At 38.0% G+C, this 27,145-nt stretch overlaps 1 protein-coding gene across 2 annotated transcripts; it reads left to right on the top strand.

Annotated features, from left to right (window-relative positions):
• The first annotated feature begins 6 nt into the window (after positions 1–6).
• On the top strand, positions 7–21,231 carry mboat1 (membrane bound O-acyltransferase domain containing 1). Of its 2 annotated transcripts, XM_057834340.1 has the most exons (13): positions 7–297; positions 1,558–1,703; positions 1,967–2,044; positions 6,323–6,418; positions 7,854–7,909; positions 8,042–8,096; positions 10,713–10,905; positions 12,400–12,592; positions 14,387–14,490; positions 14,569–14,633; positions 14,843–14,975; positions 15,060–15,211; positions 18,821–21,231. In XM_057834340.1, exons 1-13 carry the CDS (start codon positions 220–222, stop codon positions 18,966–18,968), a joined length of 1,497 nt encoding a protein of 498 aa, XP_057690323.1. In that variant the 5' UTR covers positions 7–219; the 3' UTR covers positions 18,969–21,231. The 2 variants fall into 2 exon arrangements, with proteins under 2 accessions (XP_057690323.1, XP_057690324.1); XM_057834341.1 differs by lacking the exon at positions 18,821–21,231 and having other exon boundaries at positions 14,843–14,984; positions 15,060–15,193.
• Positions 21,232–27,145: the final 5,914 nt, after the last annotated feature.

The raw sequence follows: 27,145 nt of genomic DNA, 5'->3' as shown, positions 1-27,145 counted from the left end.
AACAATTCAGCCCATTAGACAGTTGTCGTGTGGTTGCTGAGGGGGGAGAAGGAAGAAAGATACCGGGCGTGCTTAGTGTGGACTTCACCAACTTGGACTGGTTTGACTTGTCACGGGACTTATTTGAGGAGAGATGTCCTTAAGTTAACAAAAAAAGTTTGTCTCGTTTAAAACTAAAGGCGAGAAGGACGAGTGATCTCGAGACACAAGTTGTTTATAATGGACATTTTTTTTAAAAGCTGTGGTTCTCGGTGGCTACTGCCCATCAGTGATTATTTGGGATTTCCTCTGGAAATGGTAAGAAAACTAATCAACTCTTCTCTCACAATGCACGATTACTTGTTTTGAAGAACGCGCCGTTTCGATCAAATACCAACCTGTATTGAGCCAAGACAATTATTCTACCTTTGGCAAAATATCACGGTACAAAGCCAAACGAAAGTGTAATAAAAGTATGACCACTGAAATGAGATTGAAGTAGTCTCATTTTGTTCTCAACCTGACTTACTCATGTGAAATTTGGCCATGTTCAAGTGGACATAACTGGCCCAGGAAACCTTAACTTTTCCTGCTGTATGATCGGCAGCAGGTGGATGCACAGGTTTATTTACATTCTGCCATCTAGCGCAAGAGCATTTTTTTTTTTGTCATATATGAAAGTACAGTATATATTGTAAGCAATAAATGATAATAATTTGGACTAATTTTAAAGCATTCTTGATTATCTCTCCCAGCGCACAAGTTAGGTATCAATGATAGCCTACCTATAAATGTAGACACGTTAAAAAAATGAATAAAAAAATAAAAGAAAATGTGATGTTTGCAATATTTGTTCAAAAACTCCCCTCTTAACCTTTATACCACTTTTGTTGGTACAAGGGCAAATTTATCAATAAATATGGAATCGCCAGTCGCGGTGGATGCTCTCGTTGTTTGTTGTTTGTGTGTGTGTGTGTGTGTGTGTGTGTGTGTGTGTGTGTGTGCGTGTGTGTGTGTGTGTGTGTGTGTGTGTGTGTGTAGGGAATTTAAAAAAAACATGGACGCGACACAAAAATGTAGTCATTTCAAATGGCAACATTCTGGCTTTGAGAAAGACAAATAAAGAATCAAGATGGATACATGTGGTAGTCATTCACATCATTTACTTTTTACAGCCAAGCGGAGGTAAAAGATTATGGAATCACGTAATTCTTGGCAAAAAAAAAAATCACCCTGTAAAAATTAATTCACAAAACTAAAACTTGCATCAGATCTGATCAGATCAATAATCTTCACTTAAAAAAGAGTGGTCACGTCTTGGACAGCTGTTGTGCAAAGTTGACTGACCTGAATTATGGCTCCTACATGAGAAATGCAAATTTAAATGAATAAATAAATAAATAAAGGACAAAATTGTCAGACTAAAGAAGGTAAAAACAACACACAGTTTCTGAATTATTTTCATCATACATTGTTTTGTTGTCATTCTTAATATTTAACCAGGTGAAGTGCATTTTCAGTATCTTGGACACTATTATTTTCCTGAACCTGTTATTTAAGAATATTTCTGCCACGAAGGTGAACTTCATGGCATGTCAGCTGTTTGCTCTGCTGTCTGCCTTCTGGTTTCGTCTCTACCTCACTCCTCGCCACAGCAACCCCCTGGTGAGGCACACAGTGGCCACTCTGCTCGGCATCATCTTCCTCATCTTCTGCTTTGGATGGTACAATATGAGAATCCTGCATAAAACACACACTTGAACTGCTAACAGTCTGCACTACTTATCATGTTGCAATAGCCACAACAATTGATTATTAATTAATCTTTCTGGCACTAGTTGCTGTTGATCTTTTAAGTCCAATGCTTATATCTGGCAAGGAATGAGTATCAATTTGATTGGAGAAATTGTTATTTCAAATAATCTCACTTGCTGGTGATATGTTGTCCTTGCAATGTAGCTCGTATTACACATATCCATCTTTGCAGGTCCTCCACTCATTTCTTGGCAACGGTTCTTGCAAACTATCTTATTATGACCCAGGCTAACATCAACCATGTGCACAGGTAATAATGTTTTTTTTTCGTTCCGCTTAATTTTGCTTTTAATTTAATTCAAATGTACACAGGAAGGCTCAATAATGCTGTACTCTTCTACAACATTGCAAACCAAAACAACTAATAATTATTCATGTGTCAAAAGTTAAAGTTATCGCCGTATAATAAATACAGTAAAACGAGCGGGTTTTCAAATAATGGTTAAATGGGTCGGGTTTGCCTGATCTATCCATCTAACCACCCAGCCACGACTTATTCTTACTAGGGCCATGGGTGGGGTGGACCCTGGATACACCCTGGACTGGTCGCCCATTTAGACAAACGAGCATTTACACCAGGGGTAGGCAAACTATTCCATAAAGGACTGCAGTGGGTGCGGGTTTCCGTTGCAACCCATCAAGAGGACACTTTTTCATCGGTGTCTTACAAGTGCAATCAGTTGATTGCGGTCAGGTGCTTCTTGTTTCCCCAGGCCCCTCATTGGTTAAACTGCCTATGCTGGATCAGTTGTAACAAAGACCAGGGCCCAATGTGGCTCTTGAGGACCGGTTTGCCCACCCCTGATTTACACTCATATTCACATAATAGCAAAAAATAAAATAAAAACAAAACTGGAAAATTAAAACACTGAGTATTAATTTACTATATAATGAAGTCACAATTTAGCACATTGGAGAAAAAAAATCTTTTAAATGTATTATTTTTAAAAAATGAGTACCTCTGCTAGTCGTTGAAACCTAGATAAGGCGGTGGTTATGTATTTGTTTCCGTATGTCTTTTTGTCTTTGTTTTTTTCCCGCATGTTTTGTTTAAGATAACTGAAGAACAAATAAAGGGATAATGAAATTTGCACAATATGTTTGCCATATGAAAAGGAAGAGGTGTCTATATTGGGGTCCTTGGTGGTGATGGCTATGGGGGGTGGTGGCGCGTCCCCTCGTCCCATCCCTGAAGGTCGGTTGATGAGGGTGTGGATGGCCTGGGGGACCACCCTGGGTCCCTGGGGGATGACTGTGGCCCCCTTGCCAGGCTGCAGGAGTGAGAGATGGGCTGCACTGGCTCCAGGCAATCTGTTTTCATCTTTCCAGTGTGCATTTTTTACATTTTACACTATTGGCGAATTACTTAACTATTTGATTAATTAATCCTGCCTTTTTTGTAAGACTTCCATAAACCTCCCAAAATCTTACACAATTTAAATTACAAATCCAATTTATGTATATAGCGCTTTACAAAACCCTGATAGGTCCTCAAAGTGCTTTACATCAACGCAAAATACGGTACACGGTAAATAAAAGGCAGGAAAGTACCATACAATAAAATTGAGAAACAAAAACAATGAGCATTCATCTGTGCCTGTATAGGAAAGACCCGGGGTTAGATGTGGAGTCTGCCTATTGAGGAGCTCTGCATTATATTATTTAGGTTCATTGTTGTGCCTTGTGACTGAATTGGTATTGGTTTTCCTCTGAGGACAGTATGAAGAATCACAACTTTGTAGGTTTGGAATTTGCAGTTCTGATAAACTAGATCGGTATCACGATAGACTGAACTCTTTTGTCACTAACTAGCTAGATGGGTGTCTCAACCAGACTGACCAGTCTGCCATTGATAGACACATTAGCGATGATGCAACCAGTAAATGTCATTATCATGGCCAAGTGTTCATTTGACTCAAAGCGCATTGTTGCACTCATGAAATTCATTTTGAGTGAGGAAACGAAATCATGCCACTAATGTGAAACATATATGGTGAAAATCAGCCTAAACACTTTGATGTTTTTAAATGACCTGTCAAACTCTTTGCAATGCCTGTTCCAAAGTTAGGCGATCAAAAATGGTCATATTTTAGGAACAGGTCAGGTTAGTTCATTAAGCTTTTTGGAATAAATAAAAGTACACAGAGAAGAGCACAGCAGACTGAATCATGTTGTTCATTAGTTTCAAAGCTGTGCAAACTATGTCCCAACTTAAACACGCCATATTATACAGTGTATGTGTTTTCAAAGGTCTAGTGCACATTGAGAATTCAAGATAACACTTCCCAAATATTTGACAATACATGTTTGTGTACATAAAATTACCTGGTAATCTTGAGGCTTTGTGAGTAGCATGTCGCAGGTTTTGCTCATTTGAGTTTAAACTTTAGCTATTGTGTTTAGGATTGCTGTTTACATTTAGTGTAAAACAAATCTTAAGATCGTAATCAGTATACAATTTCTTGGAGATTCAAATCCAGACTATGGCCTCCACGTGTGGAGCTTGACTCTGTGTGCTTTTTTTTCACAGATTACAAAAACATTCATGTTCAGCTCATTAAATGCGAATGTAAATAGTTGTCTTTTTGTGCAATGCTGGCGACAAGCCTCAGATGTACAACGTCCCTTTCATAATAAATGGAGAATGGCGCTCTGTGACAGATGTGCCATTTAGAGATTAATGTATTTGTTTGGGATGTGAGTCTCTTTACATGAACACAAATCTTTGTTTTGTGTTTTATATATTGTTGTATTTTGTGTTGATTTATTGACACCCATTTCCAAAATGATGATATTTGGAATGTTTAAATTAGTACAGTGGTATGAAAAAGTATCTGAACCTTTTGGAATTTCTCACATTTCTGCATAAAATATCCATCAAATGTTAGCTGATCTTTGTCAAAATCACACAGAGGAAAATACAGCACCTGCTTTAACTAAAACCACCCAAGCATGTAAAGGTTTTCATATTTTAATAAGGATAGCATGCAAACAGTGACAGAAGGGGGAAAATAATTAAGTGAATCCTCTGCCTAAGGAGACTTAAAGAGCAATTGAAACCAATTTTTACCAAACATTTTAAGTCAGGTGTGTGCCCAATCACTGATGAGTGGTTTAAAGCTGCCCTGCCCACTATAAAACAGACACCTGGTAAGAAATGTCTTGATGAGAAGCATTGTCTGATGTGCATCATGACTCAGTCAAAAGAGCTGTCTGAACACCTGTAATCAAAGATTGTTGATTTGTATAAAGCTGGGAAAGGATGCAAAACCATCTCTACAAGTCTGGATGTTCATCAATTGACAGTCAGAGAAGTTGTCTACAAATGGAGAGAGTTTGGCACTGTTGCTTTTCTCTCAAGGAGTGGCCGTCCACAAAAGATGACGCCAAGAGTTCAGCGCAGAATACTCAGAGAGGTAAAAAAGAATCCTAGAGTGTCTGCTAAAGACTTGCAGGAATCACTGACAGGGTCCAATATCTCTGTGCACACATCAACGATATGTAAAACTATGGCCAAGAATGGGGTTCACGGGAGGACTCCACGGAGGAAGCCACTGCCGTCTAAAAAAAAAAAACATCGTTGCTCATTTAATGTTCGCAAAAGGCACTTGGACAGCCCACAGAAGTTTTGGCAAAATATTTTGTGGACTGATGAAACTAAAAGTGAATTGTTTGGGAGTAACACACAATGTCATGTGTAGGAGAAAAATGCAACAGCTTACCAACATCAACACCTCATCCCCACCGTGAAGCATGGTGGAGGGAGCATCATGATTTGGGGCTGTTTTGCTACCTCAGGGCCCGGACAACTTACAATCATTAATGGAAGAATGAATTCAAGTTTTATCAGGATGTTTTGCAGGAAAACCAGAAGTAAATCAACTTCAGAATGGTTTCAGAAGAACAAAATGCACGTTCTGGAGTAGCCAAGTCAAAGTCCAGACTTGAACCCCATTGAGATGCTGTGGCATGACCTAAAAACAGCGATTCATGCCAGACATCCCAGGTATCTGACTGAACTACAGCAGTTTTATAGAGGAGAAGGGGCCAAGATTCGTCCTGATCGATGTGCCAGACTGATCTGCAGCTACAGAAAGCATATTGTTGAAGTTATTGCTGCCAAAGTGGGGGCCACAAAATATTAAATGTGATGGTTCACCCCCCCCCCCCCCCCCCTTCTGTCATTGTTTGCATACTATCCTCATCAAAGTATGAAAACCTATAAATGTTTGGGTGGTTTTAGTAACAGACGCTGTTTTTTTTTTTTTTTTATCTGTGTGATTTTGACAAAGATAAGATCACATTTGGTGGTATTTTATGCAGAAATGTGAGAAATTCCGAAAGGTTCTTTTAGGTTTTTTATACCAGTGTATGCAGTATTTTGGAAATGTTTGTATTTATTTTGGTACTGTATCAGCACACATTTCCAACAACTTAGTCATGGTAGTTGGTAAGGATTTGACTACTAGTGCTCGTGATTTTTTTTTTTTTAATTCTCTCTCAAGAACATTAAACTTTTCTATTCAAGATATACCATGGTCATGGCAATGGGATACCTGACTGTGTGCCAAGTCAGCAGAGTCGTCATCTTTAAATATGGAATACTGTCCACGGACTTTTCCGGGTGAGAAAACTGTCTTTGCCACACTTTTACTCTGGCAACCCATTAGTAATTTCGTTTCACCTGTTATCAGTTCACTTTTCTGCAATGTGCTCTGCATGCTTACACAGTCACCGGTGACACGTCCTTTAGTAAATACAGTACTGCTGATTAAAAAGAAGCACTGAGGGTGTGCGTGTGGGGGTGGGGGGTGTTTGTTAGGAAGCGGGAGTTTCTCTGTGACATTGTCGAAACAGGTGGAGTTCACACTGTTTAGGGTAACTGGTGCTTTGTTAGGTTAGAAAACATCCACAGAAGAGCTTTATGAACACTTTTGGATTTTATCTCATGGACATATAGTCAGGCTTGATTATAGATGTTGGAGGAAGTCACTTACCTTTACTTTTAAGTGACGTCCCCAATAAATGGTCAAGCAAGTTGAGTCTAGTCATGACTTGAGCTAAACAATTCAGAAGTCTATCAATACAATCTTAGACAGTCATATACTTTCAAATCCGCTACTTTTTACTTACTGTCATTATTATATGTCATATTTGTTATGTCTTTTATTCTCAATATTATTTGTCACTGGACTAACTGTAGTCATAAACTAGTAGAAATGCGGGGTTTGCCCGCAAATAACTGTTTTAGTTCAAGTCAAAGTCATGTTGAGACTTTAAGGGTTTTAGTTAAACAAGTCTCAAGTTCTGAATTTGGTGACGTACTACTTCTGACTCTCCCACTGATGAATAAAAGCTGATAAAGTAAAAAATGATAATAATAATAAATGAAGTGGAGAAAAAGGCATTTGTGAAGTTAAGGATGTCAATCCTCACCTGTACTACGCATTCTGGCTGTTGATAGTTTTAAAGATTTACAGATAATGATAGTGAATCCAAAAATAGTTTTCCCATTTTTAACTAGTTACTGTACAACATATAATGCACCCCTGCAGCATGAGAATGTTATGAAATTAGTTTGAATTTACACATAAGATGTTACTTCTCCCTTCCGTCATTGGCCCAGGAATCACCTTGATGCTCTATGTTGCTTTCAATGGGTCATGAATGATGCTGACAGACAATTTATAGTAATCACACTTGCTTTCAGCTTGAAAACATCTGTCCAAAGCTAACTGCTAACTCTATTAATGTTGGTTCGTCTGTCATTTCGTCAGTCTCTCTGTGCACACACTGCAACAAATACTCATACAGATATACTGTACAAACTTCTTACTGGCTGAATATGAAATTTAACTGTTATTTATGGTCTGATAAAAGATTAGTAGATGAATGTTTTTAGCTTATTGTTGTGTGGCGTTAACATTGTCCTCTCTCTTTAACCCTTGAATACTGTTTTACTACATAAGCATTTTACCTGCATAAATATTGTCTAACCCTAAATCCAGACAATTAATGTATTTTACAGTCCGCAATATAAAATAGTATTTTCTGCTCAGGCCACTGATGATAGTGACCCAGAAGATTACCTCACTTGCGTTCCAGCTCCATGATGGTAAGAAAACTTTGATGTGTTAGTTGTGGAATTTAAAAAAAGAAATAGAAAAACAACTGACTGTGATATGCTGAGAGTTAAGTTTGAAACAGTACTGATATACAGTAATAGTAATCTATTTTTTAATTTCAGGAATGTGTAAGAAAGCTGAAGAACTGACCACAGAACAGAAGCTGCTGGCACTAAAGTAAGTTTGCATAGGCTACTGGCGCTGCAACAAAAAAGAATCGTTTTGGGGTTTTTTTGTGTGTGTGTGTGTGTGTGTGTGTGTGTGTGTGTGTGTGTGTGTGTGTGCGTGCGTGCGTGCGTGCGTGCGTGCGTGCGTGCGTGTGTGTGTGTGTGTGTGTGTGTGTGTGTGTGTGTGTGTGTGTGTGTGTGTGTGTGTAAAATGGTGGTGGCACTCAATATCACAATCTTGATGGAGAGAAGGTAAGATTGTTATGTGCTCACACTATTTTTACTACCTTTGTGAAAGTAAACCAGTCATCATAAAAAAGTTATAACGTCATAAAATCAGTTGTATGAGAGGTAAACCAATGTAAAAACAACAACAACAAGAAAAAAATCACACACAAAAACGCTTTTAAACCAAAAATAAAACTTCTATTTCTCACTTGTGCAACATTCCAAGCTTTATCGTTCCTGTGCCAGTTGGTGATGCAGGTATAAAGCAGACCAACAACTTCCTTTTATTTTACTGAATATAGATTATGAAGTCATTTCTGAACTATCATCTTATTTTACGAATGAATCACTCTCTCTCTCCCTTTAGCTAAGAAGCACAAGGACCAGGACATGCAGACACGGTGAATAGTTTGTTCATGTAAATAGCATGCGGAACAGTTAGAAAATTTGCATCATTTTGCAAAAAGATTACACAATAGATTAGCATATGATCAAATGATGCACACAGAACAAACATTTTAATTATTGTACTGTGTATGATTAAAGTGCTTGTGACAACATAAAAAATATTTTAAATAGCATTATTATGTGAATTAGAATCGTATTTTGAGATTCGACCATATAAAACAATTTGGCAAAGTGCAGATGATGACAAATTAGTTTTTTAATCTGCCGTTTAGCCCCTGCCTGGCATTATAGCGCGCTAGTGTCCCCAGCTGGAGGATGACATCGGCAGGGTGATGATTTAATCTGATTTAGAACTCTGCCCATTGATGGGGAATTATTCAGAACGAGGAAAATGCGACAGAGAGAGCAGCAAAATGTCATTGTTTCATCTCTCTACTCCAATTTTTATACAGGATATTCTTTTTATCTGAGTATTTTTCCCCAATTGCTAAATACATGGTATGGTCATGACAATAAATAGTCTTATGCAATATTAAAATTGCATTTATTCAGGACGACATGGCAAAATTACTCCATAATGGTAAAAACTGTTGACTTCTTGCACCTCTCGAAAGATATTTTATGCCACCGGAGTTAGTCTGGCTTCTGTTATTTTGCTGACCTGGCTTCAGAGAGCGTAAACAAACCAAAAGGCATGACAGCTAGCCAAAATGCAAACCGAGCAGCGTTTCCAAGTGTTATTATCGCCTTTCGAAGCGAAAAATCACAGAAAACTCCCCCGGATCATGTCACACGGCGGCAGGGTTGTTGATTGTCTTCACTGATCAGAAACCCTCCCGACGGCGTGCAAGTTACAGCTCGTCGTTCCCCTGCTGCGGGCAAGAGAGCTCGTTTGCCGGAGAAGCAGCTGGAGAGTGACCACCTGACAAACCGGCCGACGTCGGAGGAGCGCGTAGCTGCCCAAGCCCAACCCAAGGATAGTGGTCTATTGCCGGGCACATGATGAGGACAGAGGGGGCTAGAAGTCTGGACAATATGGGGAACCGTACGAACATAAGCCGAGTATAGCGCTCTCCCAGCGAGCACGCAAAGAGGACCGACGGAATGTGTGACAAGCCGCCGGTCGTTGGCCGAGTGGCATTCTCGGTGGACAAGGAGCATTGTCAACCACAAAATGTCACCTCTGTATTAAAACGTGTGCCATGATCCCAGTATTTGACATAATTCAAAACACAATGTTTACTCACTTCATCGTAAGTCCAATGGTCCCACAGTTCTCGGACTTGTTTTGGCCAAACTGGTGAACGGGAACTTTTTGAAACCCAAAAAGCTCACACGCCTCTCCCTGGTGCAGCAACAAAACCCTGCATCACATTTGGCTGGCGTGATGCAATAAATAAACTAATTAATCTGCAATATCAGCTGAATCCGCAGTCCATCTTCATGCTATGAAGCAATGCTGTATTGTGAGACGCTGACGCGAGTGACGTCACATTCGCATTCGTCCTCAACCCAAGACTGGAGCCGGAAGTCACTCATTTTCATGGCGCAGGTTTAAAAAAAATCGAATAAATAAAACAATCGCTTCCACACACATCCAAGCGGTCAATTTAATTCCCGAGCATGAAATACCGCGTGAAATATGAAATAAACATGCTTTTTGTTGTCATACGCACTTTAAGGTGTATCATAATGAGGAGTAATTTTTTTTACTGCCTCAAAATACCTTAGCCATTCTTTCAGTAGATCATCTTCCAGAGAGTGCCTCTACACTTCATCACAACTTTCAATTAATATCAGTCATGTTTGATCATGTATTATTTTATATTCACATTCTTCTAAGTAAACGGGCTGAATGAATTTGCATTTAAAAAACGACAACAAACTTTGTTTTCATCACATTTTTATTCAAATACATGCCCTCCTGCCACCTGAAGTAGTCCCATTGTTGTAACTGTTTTTTCCCCTGTTATTTATTGTCAATGTGCAGTGTGAGACCTTCTCTCCTGGAGTACCTGAGTTACAATCTTAACTTCTTGAGCGTCTTAGTAGGTCCGTTCAACAACTACAAAGACTACATCGACTTCATTGAGGGCACAAATATCAGCAGTCGACTAAGGCGACAGTCTAGCATGCGTAACGGACAGAATGACAACTATAAAATTCAAGACCCGTCACCTCTGGTAAGATTCTACATTGATATCTTTGTTCATTTTATCCCTCATCATAACCCTAAGTTCTAAAAGATTAAGATACTGTAGGTGTGAAAACATATTTATGTGGCCACAGCTATCAGGGACCTCAGAAATTTGTGTTTTCAATTTGCAGCACTGAATTGGTGAACCCTAAAGTGATATTTTTCTCAGGGCTCCAAATCCCCTGGCAGTAGCCTTCGCTAAAAATAAAATGCCAAAGCATTCATGCTCGAGTTAATGCACATATCTAAAGTAATACAGCCATTAAGCTTCATAAAGCTTCATAAATATGCACTTCAACAAGACCATAATATTTTTGCATCAACAAAGAGGAACTTTTTTTTGGTTTAACATGCTTTATATTTGTCTAAACATATATAACAATAATTTTTGTTCCAAAAAGTTGAATGTGGATACCACAATAACCTTGATACAGTCATCTTCATGTGCAAGGTCCAAGAATTCTAATGTTTAGCGGCGTTATTATTCAGCGCACACCCGCACAGTGTTGTAAAATCATCAATCAATAAAAAAATCAATCTCCCGTTCGCCTGCAGACGGATTAAACAACATTTCTGTTTCCAGCGGCTGTGTGAAGGATGAAAAGTAATAAGGTAGTGATTTCAGTTGTGGCTAAACAATAGCATATGACAGTTAGCAACTGTGTGGCTTAGTGTGGCTAACCCCCCCATCACACTCGATTTGGGGAGATCAGTGAATGAAAGCTGGGCCAATGTTTATTCTGTATATCCTGGTTGCCTCTCTATTTTTTTCCTCGTCAGACAAAACTTTTTGTTGCTTTTGTTGCGCTTTCATCTGTGCAGAATTCACGCGAAAGCGTTCTCATCGACTTCTGTCTTTATAATGAATTAGGAAAGGGGGAAGTGACATATGCCGTAAAGCATGTCAGCACATTTGTAGTTTTTTATTTTGTGTGGCAGGGTTCCTGGCACCCTCTTTAAAGTTAATTAGTGCCGGTGAAAGCGATACAGATATAAAAGAGGTATCATTCAACTAGTTGTCAGTCGATATATTATCACAAATGTTATGAAAATATTTTAGAAAGGTTGAAAAGTTACCTTGTGTTGCTTTAAAGAATCATTTTCCCACTGTGTCCATCAATTTATAATTTATAATACAAGATACAATTTTCATTCAATATTCACCTTTTTTTCTACTGTGAATTCATAGTTGTATTGATTCATTTTAATGTTTTATGTATAGTGTTTGTTGGAATTGTTATACCAATACATTCAAACACTTTGTAAACTGTGTTGTCAAGTTTTAACAAAAACATCTTTATCTCAGTAATTATTTAATCTTTTATTGCTCTTCAGATTTCAGCATGCCATTGAACAATGATACAATCCATATTAATCGATGTTTTAATACACTATTCTGTGCACTCTGTTTTTTGTGGCTCTAAAACAATCTTGTTTTCATTGTGTGGGTATGTGTGTGTTGTGTCCATCATCTCCACAGAATGCTGTGTGTAAAAAGTTGTTGGTGTGCTCTGGCTGCATGCTCTTCTTTCTCATCATCACACGGTCGTTGCCAATAATGTACAACGTCAACCCCCACTTTGTCAGCCATGCACCTTTCATCACGCGACTCACCTACAGTCTCTTTTCAATGCAAGCTGCAAGACCTAAATTCTACTTTGCTTGGACATTAGGTAAGCAACACAGTTAGGGGTCACATTTTTGAAAATTTAACCTAAAAAGCAGTTTTACTTAGCAACCTGACATATGGCTAATATGTTCATTGTGAGTAGATTTATAAAGCAATGTCCAAAAAGGCATAGGAAGTCTCCCATTTTAAATTCTGGGATAATTTTCTGGTGTCATTTCAATGTAAGCCTGTCAGGTTTTCTTATATTGCAAATTTGATGAACCAATCTTGTCCACAGATGGGCAGTGCAACAGAAAATTATGAAAATTTTAGTTTTCATTATTGTGTGTAACTGAATTTTGTTGATTTACCAGCACAAGACTCAAATAATTCAAAAATTAGATATTGTTCAATTTTAAATTAGTCCAACTTTTACAAAAAGAGAGGCAAAAGTACAGAAGATCTCACAGACATGTTTCGATATATATATATATATATATAAGTATATATAAGTATATATATTAGTGCTGTCAAATGTATCACGTTAACGGGTGGTAATTAATTTTTTAATTGTTTTAATTAATTACGTTAAAATATTTGACCCATTTAACGCATGCGCGGAATGACCCGCTCATGCATTGCCTCAAACAGATTACAATGATGCCGTTTTTTGCACATTGAGCGCTAAGAGGCAGAGAAAGGCAAGTGGACAGAGGCGTTCTTTGGACCACGCCGTTTATTGGCATAAGCTTCCGCAACTCCTTCACAACAAACATAAGTATCATTTAGTGAAAGCACAACAAAAATAATATTCCCATCGCTCAAAAAAAATGATCACAAAAAGAAATAGCTATGCAATATACTCATAAAACTTACTCAGACTTTGGTCAAACTCTATTCAAACATTTCATTTAGCTCAACAAATACACTGGATGGCAATATTTAGTCACAATATACAAACTATCAGAGGTCTCGTACGTTGTGAAGTCAGCACTCAAATGACCGTGAAGTACCATTAAACGGAACTATGGCATCAGTCGAGGGACAAAACACACTCATTGGCTTGATTTCTAAGTAATTTAAAACTCACCATTGACACCTTGTGGTGTATTTCAATCACTACCTTACGTAGTTAAAGACAATGTGAAAGAACGGCAGGAAGCCAATGTGACGTCACCGCTCGGCGACGTCAACAATGATGAGTTACTAGTTCATTTTTTGATTGAAAATTTTACAAATTTTACTAAAACAAAAACATTAAGAGGGGTTTTAATATAAAATTATTATAACTTGTACTAACATTTATCTTTTAAGAACTACAAGTCTTTCTTTCCGTGGATCCCTTTAACAGAAAGAATATTAATAATGTTAATGCCATCTTGTGGATTTATTGTTATAATAAACAAATACAGTACTTATCTACAGTATGTTGAATGTATATATCCGTCTTGTGTCTTATCTTTCCATTCCAACAATAATTTACAGAAAAAAGCTGGTTTGAATTGCAATTGATTACGATTAATTTTTAAGCTGTGATTAACTCGATTAAAACATTTTAATCGTTTGACAGCCCTAACATATATATAACACAAAATATTTACCTAGTTTTTGTTTGTAGAGTGTGTAGGACTGCAGTGACCCAACAAGTATTTTCTCAAATACTGTATATCCCATTTTCTTTTTGAGATTCACTACGTGCCCCCTTCTGGTGGAATTTTGGATCCTTAGATTTCCTTCACAATCTTTTGATTTTCATCATATCTTGAAATCATGTACACTTTTCACATGACCAGGCATGTGGGTGTTATGGAACGTTAACTGAAGTTCAGAGTTTTTAAAAGTCTATTTGTTACATCAGGTGATGCTATCAACAACGCTGCCGGTTTTGGTTTCTCAGGCATGGATGAAAATGGAAAAGCTTCTTGGAACCTCATCAGTAACTTGAACATCATTGGGATTGAGGTACCATCAATGCCATTCACTTTGCAATTCATACAGACATTAAACTAAATCATAATTTTATTGTATTATCTTTTTTAGACGGCAACAAGCTACAAGACTTTCATAGACAACTGGAACATACAAACTGGAAATTGGCTTAAAATGTAATTACAGTGAAACCTTGTTTATCACGTAGGATATGCTTCAGACTGGAGACATCTGAATTCAGACTGTAGATCGTTGAAAAATAATTGCTTAAAAATCAGCAATATAGCAATGGCATTAACAACACATAGTACAAATTTACTCTTGCCTCTTCTTTCACTTTATGACATGGTCCTGAACATACTGTTTTTGTTCTACCACTCATCAGGGTGTGTTATGACCGAGCACAGCATCACCGCCTAGCACTGACCTTCATCCTGTCTGCCTTGTGGCACGGTGCATACCCAGGATACTATTTCTCTTTTATCACCGCCATCCTGATCACATTGGTAGCACGAGCTGTGAGTTAAGTCAGTTTACACAAATATTCATTTAAGCAACCTATGTATACATACAATAAATTGCTGTCCATCTTTTTCCAAAAGGTACGAAAGTCAATCCGTCACCACTTTCTTGGCTCCAGACGCTTAAAACTTGGTTATGACATCTTGACATGGGCTTCCACCCAGTTGGCCATCAGCTACACTTTCATGCCTTTTCTGCTCTTGGCAGTAGAACCAACCATGGTGTATTACAGGTATCACTAATACATCATCATTATAAAAGTATTAATGCTAGAGAAAGAGCCAGAGCATCTGTGCATGAATGTTTTCAGTGGACACATGCAAGTAAAAGACAAGGCCATTCATGACAATTATCACATTGTAAAAAGAACATACTCATGAGGATAAGCGGCACGGAAGATGAATTAATGAATGTGCAAGCTGAACCTGGTTGTTGATTTTTTTTTTCTTAATAATATGATTACCATAATTTCCACACTATAGAGCGCACCTGACAATAAACTGAATAGCCCAAATTTCACAAAATGTAAGAAAAAATGTACATGTATGCCGCACCTGACCATAAGCCGCTTCTGTCTATGTCTTAATATAGGATATTTACTTACTGTAGATGTTACACAGAAACATTGATTGATCAAAAATATATATATATTTATCAACCAAATTAACATCAACACACTGAGTGCGTACTCCTGTAGAGAGAGCCACGCACCTCAATTTCCACTCATGGTCCTTGAGACAGGATGACCATGAAATAGTTATCTTTTTTTTTAAAAAAAGTCATCACATTTACAAAAAAGTTATAAAAATAAAATCCCATTTCATCTTTACCTCTATCTATACTTGCAGCAGACAAAGTCATCTTAAAAATCCTTGTGCTAGGCTGTTTGATTAACTCACGGCTGACAGCTATCACTGCAAGCACTAGGATGGCAGCTTTGTTGTAGTACACTGTGGCTATCGTCCTCATTAAATCTTTCTAATCACCCACGACTACCCTTATACTGTTCTTCTGTAATGGCATCAAGCATCGGACAGAGCTTCCGTCGGCAATAAAGTCTTCTGAGTGCTGATTGGAAAACTAATCGGCGCGAGCACAGCATCCTCTTTTTGTAGCAAAGAGTGGATGTCCATCCTTTTAAAATCGTTCTTCTATACCAGTGCAAGCATCAGATCGAGCTCTATTCATATAAGTTGGTATTTACGTGGAAAAAGCTTGCCTTTTACCAAACAAACTCAATTTTTGGAACTCACAAAGCTAAATATGCATTTGCTTTGGAGCTCATGAGACCTCAATAGTTTTGTCACAGTTTGATTAAATTAAATTAAAATAAAATATCTTTTAATCATTATTATTATTAATGAGAAAACGTGAGGCTCTTTTGTCCCCCCAAAAATCCATAAATTACATGCTTTGTTATAAAAGCCATAGGGTTCAAATGGGGATAAAAAAAAGTAGCAGCTTATAGTTAGATAATTACAGTAATTTAATTGTTTGCCTAATAATTACACCCATAAGTCATGTTCAGTTGTAAATGAGTGATGGTGTCACTCACATGAAAGTAGTTTATTTTCGGTTTTAAACCTTCCAACATAAAGTCAAAGTAAAAGGAGAAATAAATGCTATACAGCTGAGATGTACAGTGGTATGAAAAAGTATCTGAACCAATTGGAATTTCTCAAAATTTCTGCATAAAATAACCACCAAATGTGATCTGATCTTTGTCAAAATCACACAGATGAAAATATGGTGTCTGCTTTAACAAAAACCACCCAAACATTTATAGGTTTTCATATTTTAATAAGGATAGCATGCAAACAATGACAGAAGGGGGAAAAATAAGTAAGTGAACCCTCTGCCTTAGGAGACGTAAAGAGCAATTGAAACCAATTTTTACCAAACATTTTAAGTCAGGTGTGTGCCCAATCACTGATGAGTAGTTCAAAGCTGCCCTGCCCACTATAAAACACGCACCTGGTAAGAAATGTCTTGATGAGAAGCATTGTCTGATGTGCATACTGGCTCGTTCAAAAGAGCTGTTTGAAGACCTGCGATCAAGGATTGTTGATTTGTATAAAGCTGGGAAGGGATACAAAACCATCTCTAAATGTCTGGATTTTCATCAGTCGACAGTCAGAGAAAAGTTGTCTACAAATGGAGAGAGTTTGGTAGCCTGGAACTCCAGACTCACCGCTGTTCCAGCGATTGAGTCTGGCGAGTGTCCGGCTGATCAAATTCCCAGGGCAGAGCTAGCCACAGCAAACAGGCAGCGGAGTGGACCAATCAGCGACGGGTGGACGTGACGTTGGTAAAGCGACAAGAAAATGGCGCGAGCGGAGAATGTAGACGTTTATTTAACATGGATAGCGCGAGACAGACTGTTGTCAATGACTTGTGTCGATTTGTTTTTGGTTATTTAAAAAAATGATTTTACTGCGGATTGGAACATATTCTCGGCTCTCCCGTTCACCATCTGTGTTGTTGTGGAGACGACTTCCGACGCGCAAGAGTAACATTGCTCGTTAAAAACACGTCACGGAAATAATCAACTCTGATTGGACGGATGATTTCGTTCGCCTCGAGTGGCCATTGAGGAACTGGGTCCCAGACTATTCTCACAGTGTTTGAAAAATATAGGGAGAACAGTCTAGCCGTACCAGGCAAAGAGTTTGGCACTGTTGCTTCTCTCCCAAGGAGTGTCCGTCCACCAAAGATAACGCCAAGAGTTCAGCGCAAAACACTCAGAGAGGTAAAAAAAAACAAAAAAAAAACTAGAGTGTCTGCAAAAGACTTACAGAAATTACTGGCGCAGTCCAATATCTCTGTGCACACATCAACTATACTGTATGTAAAACTATGGCCAAGAATGGTGTTCTTGGAAGGACTCCACGGAGGAAGCCACTGCTGTCTTAAAAAAAACATTGTTGCTTGTTTAATGTTTGCAAAAAGGCTCTTGGACACTCCACAGAAGTTTTGGCAAAATATTTTGTGGACTGCTGAAACCAAAGTTGAATTGTTTGGGAGTAACACACAACATCATCTGAGGAGGAAAAATGGAACAGCTCACCAACATCAACACCTCATCCCCACCGTGAAGCATGGTGGAGGGAGCATCATGATTTGGGGCTGTTTTGCTACCTCAGGGCCTGGACAACTTGCAATTATGAATGGAAGAATGAATTCAAAAGTTTACCAGGATGTTTTACAGGAAAACCTGAAGCCGTCTGTCAGACAGTTGAAACTAAAAAGTGGATGGATGCTGCAACAAAACAATAATCCAAAACACACAAGTAAAACCACTTCAGAATGGTTTCAGAAGAACAAAATACACGTTGTGGAGTGGCCAAGTTGAGATTGCCATTGAGATGCTGTGGCATGACCTAAAGACAGCGATTCATGCCAGATATAACAGGAAACTGACTGAACTACAGTGAGGCAGTTTTGTTGAGAAGAATGGGCCAAGATTAGTCCTGATTGATGTGCCAGACTACAGCTACATGAAGCATCCGGTTGAAGTTATTGCTGCCAAAGGGGGGCACAAAATATTAAATGTGATGGTTCACTTACTTATTTTTCACCCTTTTGTCATTGTTTGCGAACCATCCTCACTAAAATATGAAAACCTATAAATGTTTGGGTGGTTTTAGTTAAAGCAGACAGTTTTTTATCTGTAGGATTTTGACAAAGATATGATCATATTTGATCGTGATTTTATGCAGAAATGTGAGATTCCAAAAGTTTCAGATACTTTTTCATACCACTGCACCCCTGCGTAACCATGTTAAAAGATCTGGAGGCAATTTTCCTTTTCTGACCCAGACACTGACTCGCTTTGTTCCAGGTCCATGTATTTCCATATGCATATCATCAGCATCCTGGCTATGTTTGTCCTGTATCCCAAACTCAAAAGCAAAGCCTCTTCTGAAGCCACAAAGACCTCTACTCAACGTCTGCCTGTCTACTGCAACAACAACGACAAAACAAGCTGAGGCCTACCATACTCCTAAATTTCTTACCAACAGTGAAGTGGCAAGTACAGTAGTGTTATGTATTATTTTAAGACAATTCTCTCTTTGAGTGGACATAGCAGAGCTCGGATTATGCTGCCCATACAGTTGACACAAACTCTTTATTGACAACAGTTGGGACAAGACGAGGGACTCACTGTGTCTGAATGGGATTCAGGCCAGTGCAGTGGGAGTGTGAAGGCTCACACAAGGGCAAATAGGCACACACGCTGGACACAAATACCACAAGACGTACTCACACAAGACACAGAAGGACAAATATGCACAGTGTGGCTGTGATGGCACACAGAGGTTGTTGTGTGGCTGGAGCTGCACCCATTGTTAACGGGCACTCCCATGTGTTTAGGTGTGTGCATACAAGGGGTTGTGTGAGTAAGTGTGTTCCAAGCAAGTGATACCATGTAAACTTTTATTTATAGGAGTGATTCGCAATTTTTTACAAAAAGTACCTTATAAAAAAAAAAACAACAACAACATTGAACAAAATTAATCACAAAAAGTACAATGGAAAAAGCTCAGGTGTCTGACAAAAATTAAAATGTTTTCTTTAATATGTTTCAGACACTTTTGCATATTTAAACATTAACATTAAAAATAAAACTGCATTAAACAAATACTTTTAAAATTTAGAGTAAAATATAGCTAAAAATACCTAAATGAAGTTTTTAAAGAAAAGTGTTTTTTTTTTTTTAATTAATGCAATTGTATTTTACATGAAAGTTAAATACAGTTGATATAAAACATTTCTGTAATCAACATGAATGAATAGCATCTATTTTGAATTCTTGTAGTATTACACTGTCATAATCAAAATCCTACACTTAATATAGCGCTTTACACGCTGGGTATGGATGAAGACACTTTTTTTTTTTTTTTTTGCAAAGATTCTTCTCTATCACAATATTACAAGGTGTATTGGGTCACTATTGGCCATTTACTGTATTCTATATGTTGGTGTTCTAATGGCTTGTTAATAGTGCAAACTTCTGAAAATGCATGTTCTATTTCTCTAACGAATTCCCAGCACCTTCCCTTGTGACTTGTTTGTGTTCACAGTCTGACTTTCAAATGGAAATGGCTTCAGAGAATCTATTGTTGCTGAGTTTTACCATGAAGCTATTATTCACTAGGATCTTGCTATTTTCAGTAAGTTGTATTAAGATTAATTTATATTGAGGTAAATGTATTAAGATTAAATCTTCAGGGGTAAATAGATTAATGCACGTAAAAAGATAAATCTTCAGTTCAAAAATATTTACACAGATTTGTTTATTGGTTGCAGAAAAATGCTAATATTTATTTACCTATTGCCTGTTGCCTACTCGAGAAGAAAAATATTTGTTGATTTTTGTTGAATTTTATTCATTTGGTAAATGAGTCAGTGCACAATATGAATAATTGATCCAATGTAATTTTTTTGCACAAACATACAGTGAGTGAGTGAGTGAGTGAGTTCTATTAATATTTTTAGTGAATTGTATATATCTTTATTGCGAGACATATAACCAATAAAGCTTCCTGAAGACTTGAAATTTTGAAATGAAATAAGTCTACTTTATAATGCAAGTAAGACAAAAACAGTGCTGTGTGTTCTTTACTCCCTGCCGATTTTTCCAAAGTGTGTGTATGGCTATTGTGTGCGGTTATTAAGATGGCGCTCGGTGGTCTTAACAACAGTGTCAGCAAAATATGGGCTGTTAATTATTTACAGATTGCTCTGAAACGGATTTGTACAATTGAAAATGAATGCAAATTTTATTTTTCTGAGGGGTAAAAACACTTTGAGCTGGATAGGAAGCCTTCATGTTCTTTTTGGTCAGCAGTGATTTTGAAATTGATGCCAATTTTGTCCTGACAATCACTGAGGCAAGAGAGACGAGCAGTTTATTTTTTGATGTTGTCCTGGAATCCCTTGTGAATTTCTGTATGAGTTATTATTGTGTACTTGTAGTAATTTTTTGCAGACCGACCATTCCTGGAAAGGGCCATCGTTGTTCCATGCTTTCTCCCTTGCTAGACAATGGCTCTCACCATGATTGCCCACAGTTGATGAATGAATCTCCCTCACACTGGGATTAAAATCAACATCCAAAATCTGCATGTCACAGTTGATAAACAAATCTCCCTCACACTGGGACTAAAATCAACATTCAAAACCTGAATTTTGTATTTACGAGGCTTATCTTTGTCTGTCTTTGTCATATTTGCATTTGTTTGATCATCTTAAACCATAAACTATGTAAACAATGTAAAAAAAAAAGTACATGTGCGGAACAAGAATATGAGTGCTAACGTAAAAATGATTAAAATTAGGATTTCAGAAAGGGACAAATACTTTTTTCAAGGCTTGAGTACATCCCTCACTTGTTGCTATCCAAATTGTTTATCATGCATTACAGGTATAGACAAAGTTGAAAGAATCTACAACTGGTAATTAATAGCAAACATGCAGTTAAGTAATGTGTCACATTTTTAATGCGTTCAATTACATGTTCAAAGATGAATGCATGTTATGTACTCCGTGTTAAACATTACACAATGCACAAAGCATTCGTGAATAAGTGCTGCTCTCCTTTGACTCTAGGCAGCAATGTACGCCAAGACTACCGCATTGTGCTTTTTAATTGGGATTCCCATGAGAACTTTGTGAGAGTCTCGGTAAAATACAAATTGCTAGTCCAGTAACCACTTAATATTGGCTTAGTCCCATGGAAAAAGATGTTCAAAATTCTTGCCACTTTATTATGAATGTTGCGGGAGCTTTATAAGATTGAGTAAAAGGATGAAGAGGGGATCACCAGTGTGTACACATCTCATTTTACCTGTTCCCTTACATTTTTTCCTTTGTTGGGATTCCCGGGTCATGCCTATATTCAATTTTTTTCCTACCATTTAAATCTTTCTGCCGCAACACATTTTAAGGGTGAGAGCGATCAAACTGCATTTGTAAGTGATTTGCTTCTGAGTTCATGATGGACTATTTCATCAGCTGTACTTAAAGAAGAACAGGGTACGCTTCAGTTTGTTTTTATATGGAGCTTTGCCTTGCAAAGGCCCAGATAATGTTGTTTAAAACAATTTAGTGTAGTAAATTTCTCATCTTTGTGGTCAATGCTATATACTCCAACTGAAGGGTAAGGCTCTGATTTAAATACCCATGCTTGTGTTCAGGTTATGGCGAGCATGCGCAGTACTTAACATTATCAAACAGATATCTGCAACCCAAGATCAAAAGATGAATATAGTGGATCTGACAGGAAATGTGGCGAGAAGCCTGCAGTGTTCTTCATGTGAAACAATTGTAATGTTTAATGTGATACACGAGGGATTGATTGCAACATACTTGCGTCAGCTAACATAATACTGAGCATCATTGGGTAGGCAACATGAAGATTATTATTAGCGATACTTGTAGTCATTTTTTTCATTAATTTGGTGACAAACTTGTTTTTTGTTTTTTTGTTTTAATATTATTTCACCGGGATTTCTCAATTAAATACTGTACACTACAGGATGTCAAACTACTCAAGGGTAGTCAAACTGAAGTTACAAAAGTGTGCCTTCTGCTGGCGTTTTACTAGAATGCAGGTGGTTACAGATATGAGTTGCTTTATGATTTTGAGAGAACAGTGTAGCGCGGCAGGGGATCCCACTCCATTATGGCGGTAATGTGAGTGAGAAATGTTGTCTGTGACCTCTGATTGATCGTCAAACAGACGGCAAAATACCTAATGAACCTGAACCGAATGAATGGTATATAACCGTTGATGTCAAAACTTTAACACTATATTTACCTGTCCACATAGGCGTCGTAGTGTAGTAAAAGTGCCAAGGAAAGAGATGGACCATGAAAATCTTGATTTTCTTTTCATGTTTTTCATTTCAAATGAATTGGGACGTCCAATTAATTGTTAATTAATCGTTGAAAAGTTTACTATTTCGATAAAAAATTAACTCACAATAGAAAAGTATATATATATAATCAGTCATTATAATCTTTTTTCTTTATTTCTAATGATCTATTTTACGATATATTATAATAAATAATATTTTATTTTTTACACACATAAAAAAAATATATATATTTTGTGTGTAAAAAAAAAAAAAAAAAAAAATAGTATGCTTTATATGTTGTAAGAAGATATGCACTTTTTAAACCAAGGGTGGGCAAACTATTCCACAAAGGGCCGCAGTGGAGGCACCGTGCAGGTTTTTATTCCAACCGATCAATAGACCTTTTCACCAATCCAATGTATTAGAAGTCTAATCGGTTGCTTGCAGTTAGGTGCTGCTTTTTCAGCAGAATTATCAGTAGTAAAACTCCCTATATCAGTTTGAACAAAAACCTACATGCATGGTGGCCCTTGAGGATTGGTTTGTCCACCCCTGGTTTAAGCATTGATGCTGCAATTATATATCAAATTTAAAAACAAAGCAACTAAATTTAAAAACTGCTTATAATAAAATGTGTCACACACAATTGCTTTTTAAAAGTGAAAGACAATGAAACTGTACTTAAACGGTGAGTCCTACACATACGTACCATTATAGGCAGCATGATTTTCACTAGTGACACCCATACCATCCAGCCACCCATCAAAACAAAAACATGGCTTTTGAAAGGGCAGCCATGAGTGATGAGAAGGTTTACAATAGATGCCTATAGCTATCTATATACAGTGCCTTGCAAAAGTATTCGGCCCCCTTGAATCTTGCAACCTTTCGCCACATTTCAGGCTTCAAACATAAAGATATGAAATTTAATTTTTTTGTCAAGAATCAACAACAAGTGGGACACAATCGTGAAGTGGAACAACATTTATTGGATAATTTAAACTTTTTTAACAAATAAAAAACTGAAAAGTGGGGCGTGCAATATTATTCGGCCCCTTTACTTTCAGTGCAGCAAACTCACTCCAGAAGTTCAGTGAGGATCTCTGAATGATCCAATGTTGTCCTAAATGACCGATGATGATAAATAGAATCCACCTGTGTGTAATCAAGTCTCCGTATAAATGCACCTGCTCTGTGATAGTCTCAGGGTTCTGTTTAAAGTGCAGAGAGCATTATGAAAACCAAGGAACACACCAGGCAGGTCCGAGATACTGTTGTGGAGAAGTTTAAAGCCGGATTTGGATACAAAAAGATTTCCCAAGCTTTAAACATCTCAAGGAGCACTGTGCAAGCCATCATATTGAAATGAAAGGAGCATTAGACCACTGCAAATCTACCAAGACCCGGCCGTCCTTCCAAACTTTCTTCTCAAACAAGGAGAAAACTGATCAAAGATGCAGTCAAGAGGCCAATGAGCACTCTGGATGAACTGCAGAGATCTACAGCTGAGGTGGGAGAGTCTGTCCATAGGACAACAATCAGTCGTACACTGCACAAATCTGGCCTTTATGGAAGAGTGGCAAGAAGAAAGCCATTTCTCAAAGATATCCATAAAAAGTCTCGTTTAAAGTTTGCCACAAGCCACCTGGGAGACACACCAAACATGTGGAAGAAGGTGCTCTGGTCAGATGAAACCAAAATTGAACTTTTTGGCCACAATGCAAAACGATATGTTTGGCGTAAAAGCAACACAGCTCATCACCCTGAACACACCATCCCCACTGTCAAACATGGTGGTGGCAGCATCATGGTTTGGGCCTGCTTTTCTTCAGCAGGGACAGGGAAGATGGTTAAAATTGACGGGAAGATGGATGCAGCCAAATACAGGAATATTCCGGAAGAAAACCTGTTGGTATCTGCACAAGACCTGAGACTGGGACGGAGATTTATCTTCCAACAGGACAATGATCCAAAACATAAAGCCAAATCTACAATGGAATGGTTCAAAAATAAACGTATCCAGGTGTTAGAATGGCCAAGTCAAAGTCCAGACCTGAATCCAATCGAGAATCTGTGGAAAGAGCTGAAGACTGCTGTTCACAAACACTCTCCATCCAACCTCACTGAGCTCGAGCTGTTTTGCAAGGAAGAATGGGCAAGAATGTCAGTCTCTCGATGTGCAAAACTGATAAAAAACATACCCCAAGCGACTTGCAGCTGTAATTGGAGCAAAAGGTGACGCTACAAAGTATTAACACAAGGGGGCCAAATAATATTGCACTCCCCACTTTTCAGTTTTTTATTTGTTAAAAAAGTTTAAATTATCCAATAAGTTTTGTTCCACTTCACGATTGTGTCCCACTTGTTGTTGATTCTTGACAAAAAATTAAATTTTTATATCTTTATGTTTGAAGCCTGAAATGTGGCGAAAGGTTGCATGGTTCAAGGGGGCCGAATACTTTTGCAAGGCACTGTAGGTCCACCCATGTCGTGTATGTAGCGGCGTATGCGGAGTTTGACTTTTGGGGCCGGGGGGGACAACATGTTGATGACCCTGAAACGCAGTGTCAGCAATAAAATTAACTTAGATTAATTAACAAGAATATTTATACCAATACGTTGAAAATTAGCGTTTCCCATCATTCCTGAGGTGAATTCTACATTAGGCTGCTTAGGACAGCCATACTTTTTGCCAAGTTCCTCATCCATTGAATATGGTACGCCCGCTGGTCTCGTGCCAATATAGTTACCTCCGTCAAAAATTGTATCCACAGGGCGGAGCCACTGCGCTGCACTGATTTGCTTCATTTCTGTGTTTTGGTTATGTAGTTATCTACGAGGTTTTAAAATATTGCCCATCCATCAACAAAAATAAATAAATAAAACTTTTTTTTTCTGTCGTATAACGTAAAATACACAGTGAACGTAAAAAAGGCAATGTTTTACTGTTTTACTCGTAGGATGACCTATAACTGTTATTACTGTAATTCAAGTCCTGTATGGAGTTTCTCCAGTTTAATACACATTGATGTCCAAAATATATAACTGTGGTTTTTTTCTGGCTTTAATTAATTGTTTAAGTCAACATTACTCACAACTAATGTGTTTGTGTGCGCTCCCGCAGCCAGGGGATACAATTTTGATGGTGGTAACCACATTGGCAAGACACCGGTGGAGGCTTTGTTGTACAATTAGCTTCTTTAGTGGGGCAAATTGAAACTCCGCTCACCATTTTGGTGGTGCTCTCTGGGGTTTCATGGTCCACATTTTCAATCCTTGGTTCTTGCTCAGTAGTTGTTGTCGCTTTTGAAAGCTTAGGTTTGAAAAAAATTACGTATATCCATCTTGCCTCTTTGGTCCTAGGGTGGTTTTGTCTAAGGCGGAAAACACTCAGGTGACTTGAAGTTTTGCTCTAAGATCCTCAATTTGGCCAAATTTCAAAATTGTCCGGTATGCATGTGTGATACATCATTGGAAAGCTTAAAATCAGAATTTTCTGGGGGAAGAAAAATTTTGAACAGGAGGGCATTTAAAAAAAAAAAGTTTTTCAAACAGCAAAACCCTAACTGGAGGTGAGAGCAAGAGAGAGCATAATTAAAGACGCCATGATTTTAACGAGATTTTATCGCGTACTTCCCTTGTTTCGATCCAAAAACTCCATGTAGCATTTATTACCGAGTGTCAAGACACAGCTGTGAATGGCCACAGCCGGATTTTGGGGGGATTTTATGGGTGAAACATGGTAATATAACAAGGGTCACGATGCAGTAATCGTAGACGGCAAGGAGTGGTCGAGATTTTCTTTTTCATATATTTACCATTTTAAATGCTATTTTTCATTTTTTCTTTGTTTGGATCGATTATTTATCATCTAACATATTGGGGGAAAATACAACAGTAACAAAAAAGATCAAATCAAGCGATAGTTATGAGGTAGAGATCTGTGACCAGAGGTCGCATTAACCGAATATTTTCCGTCGTTGACCGGTTTTTTAAAACGGTGACGGAAAAAACTGAAGTCCATCCGTCATTTTGACAGGTTGCAATTCACACCCCAGACCACGGTGGCGAGTGAGCATATTAATTAGCTATTGTCTCTCTTGATGCATGACGTCGTTGGCCTTACTCGGAAAAATGTCAAGGCAACTGAGTGTTTGCCTAGCATGGCCAGACTGTTCTTCCTGCATTTTTCAAACAGAGAAAAGTCTGGGACATAGCCTCTCGAGTAGGTACAAAATCAATCGACAAATTAGTTTTGTTTATTTGCGTGACGTGTTGTTCACGAGCAACATCACTCTAGCGCG

This window comes from Corythoichthys intestinalis, chromosome 4 (assembly GCF_030265065.1).
Source record: "Corythoichthys intestinalis isolate RoL2023-P3 chromosome 4, ASM3026506v1, whole genome shotgun sequence".
Lineage (NCBI taxonomy): Eukaryota > Metazoa > Chordata > Actinopteri > Syngnathiformes > Syngnathidae > Corythoichthys > Corythoichthys intestinalis.
Note: the sequence above shows the minus strand (reverse complement) of the source record. Positions and strands in the feature narration are given on the sequence as shown.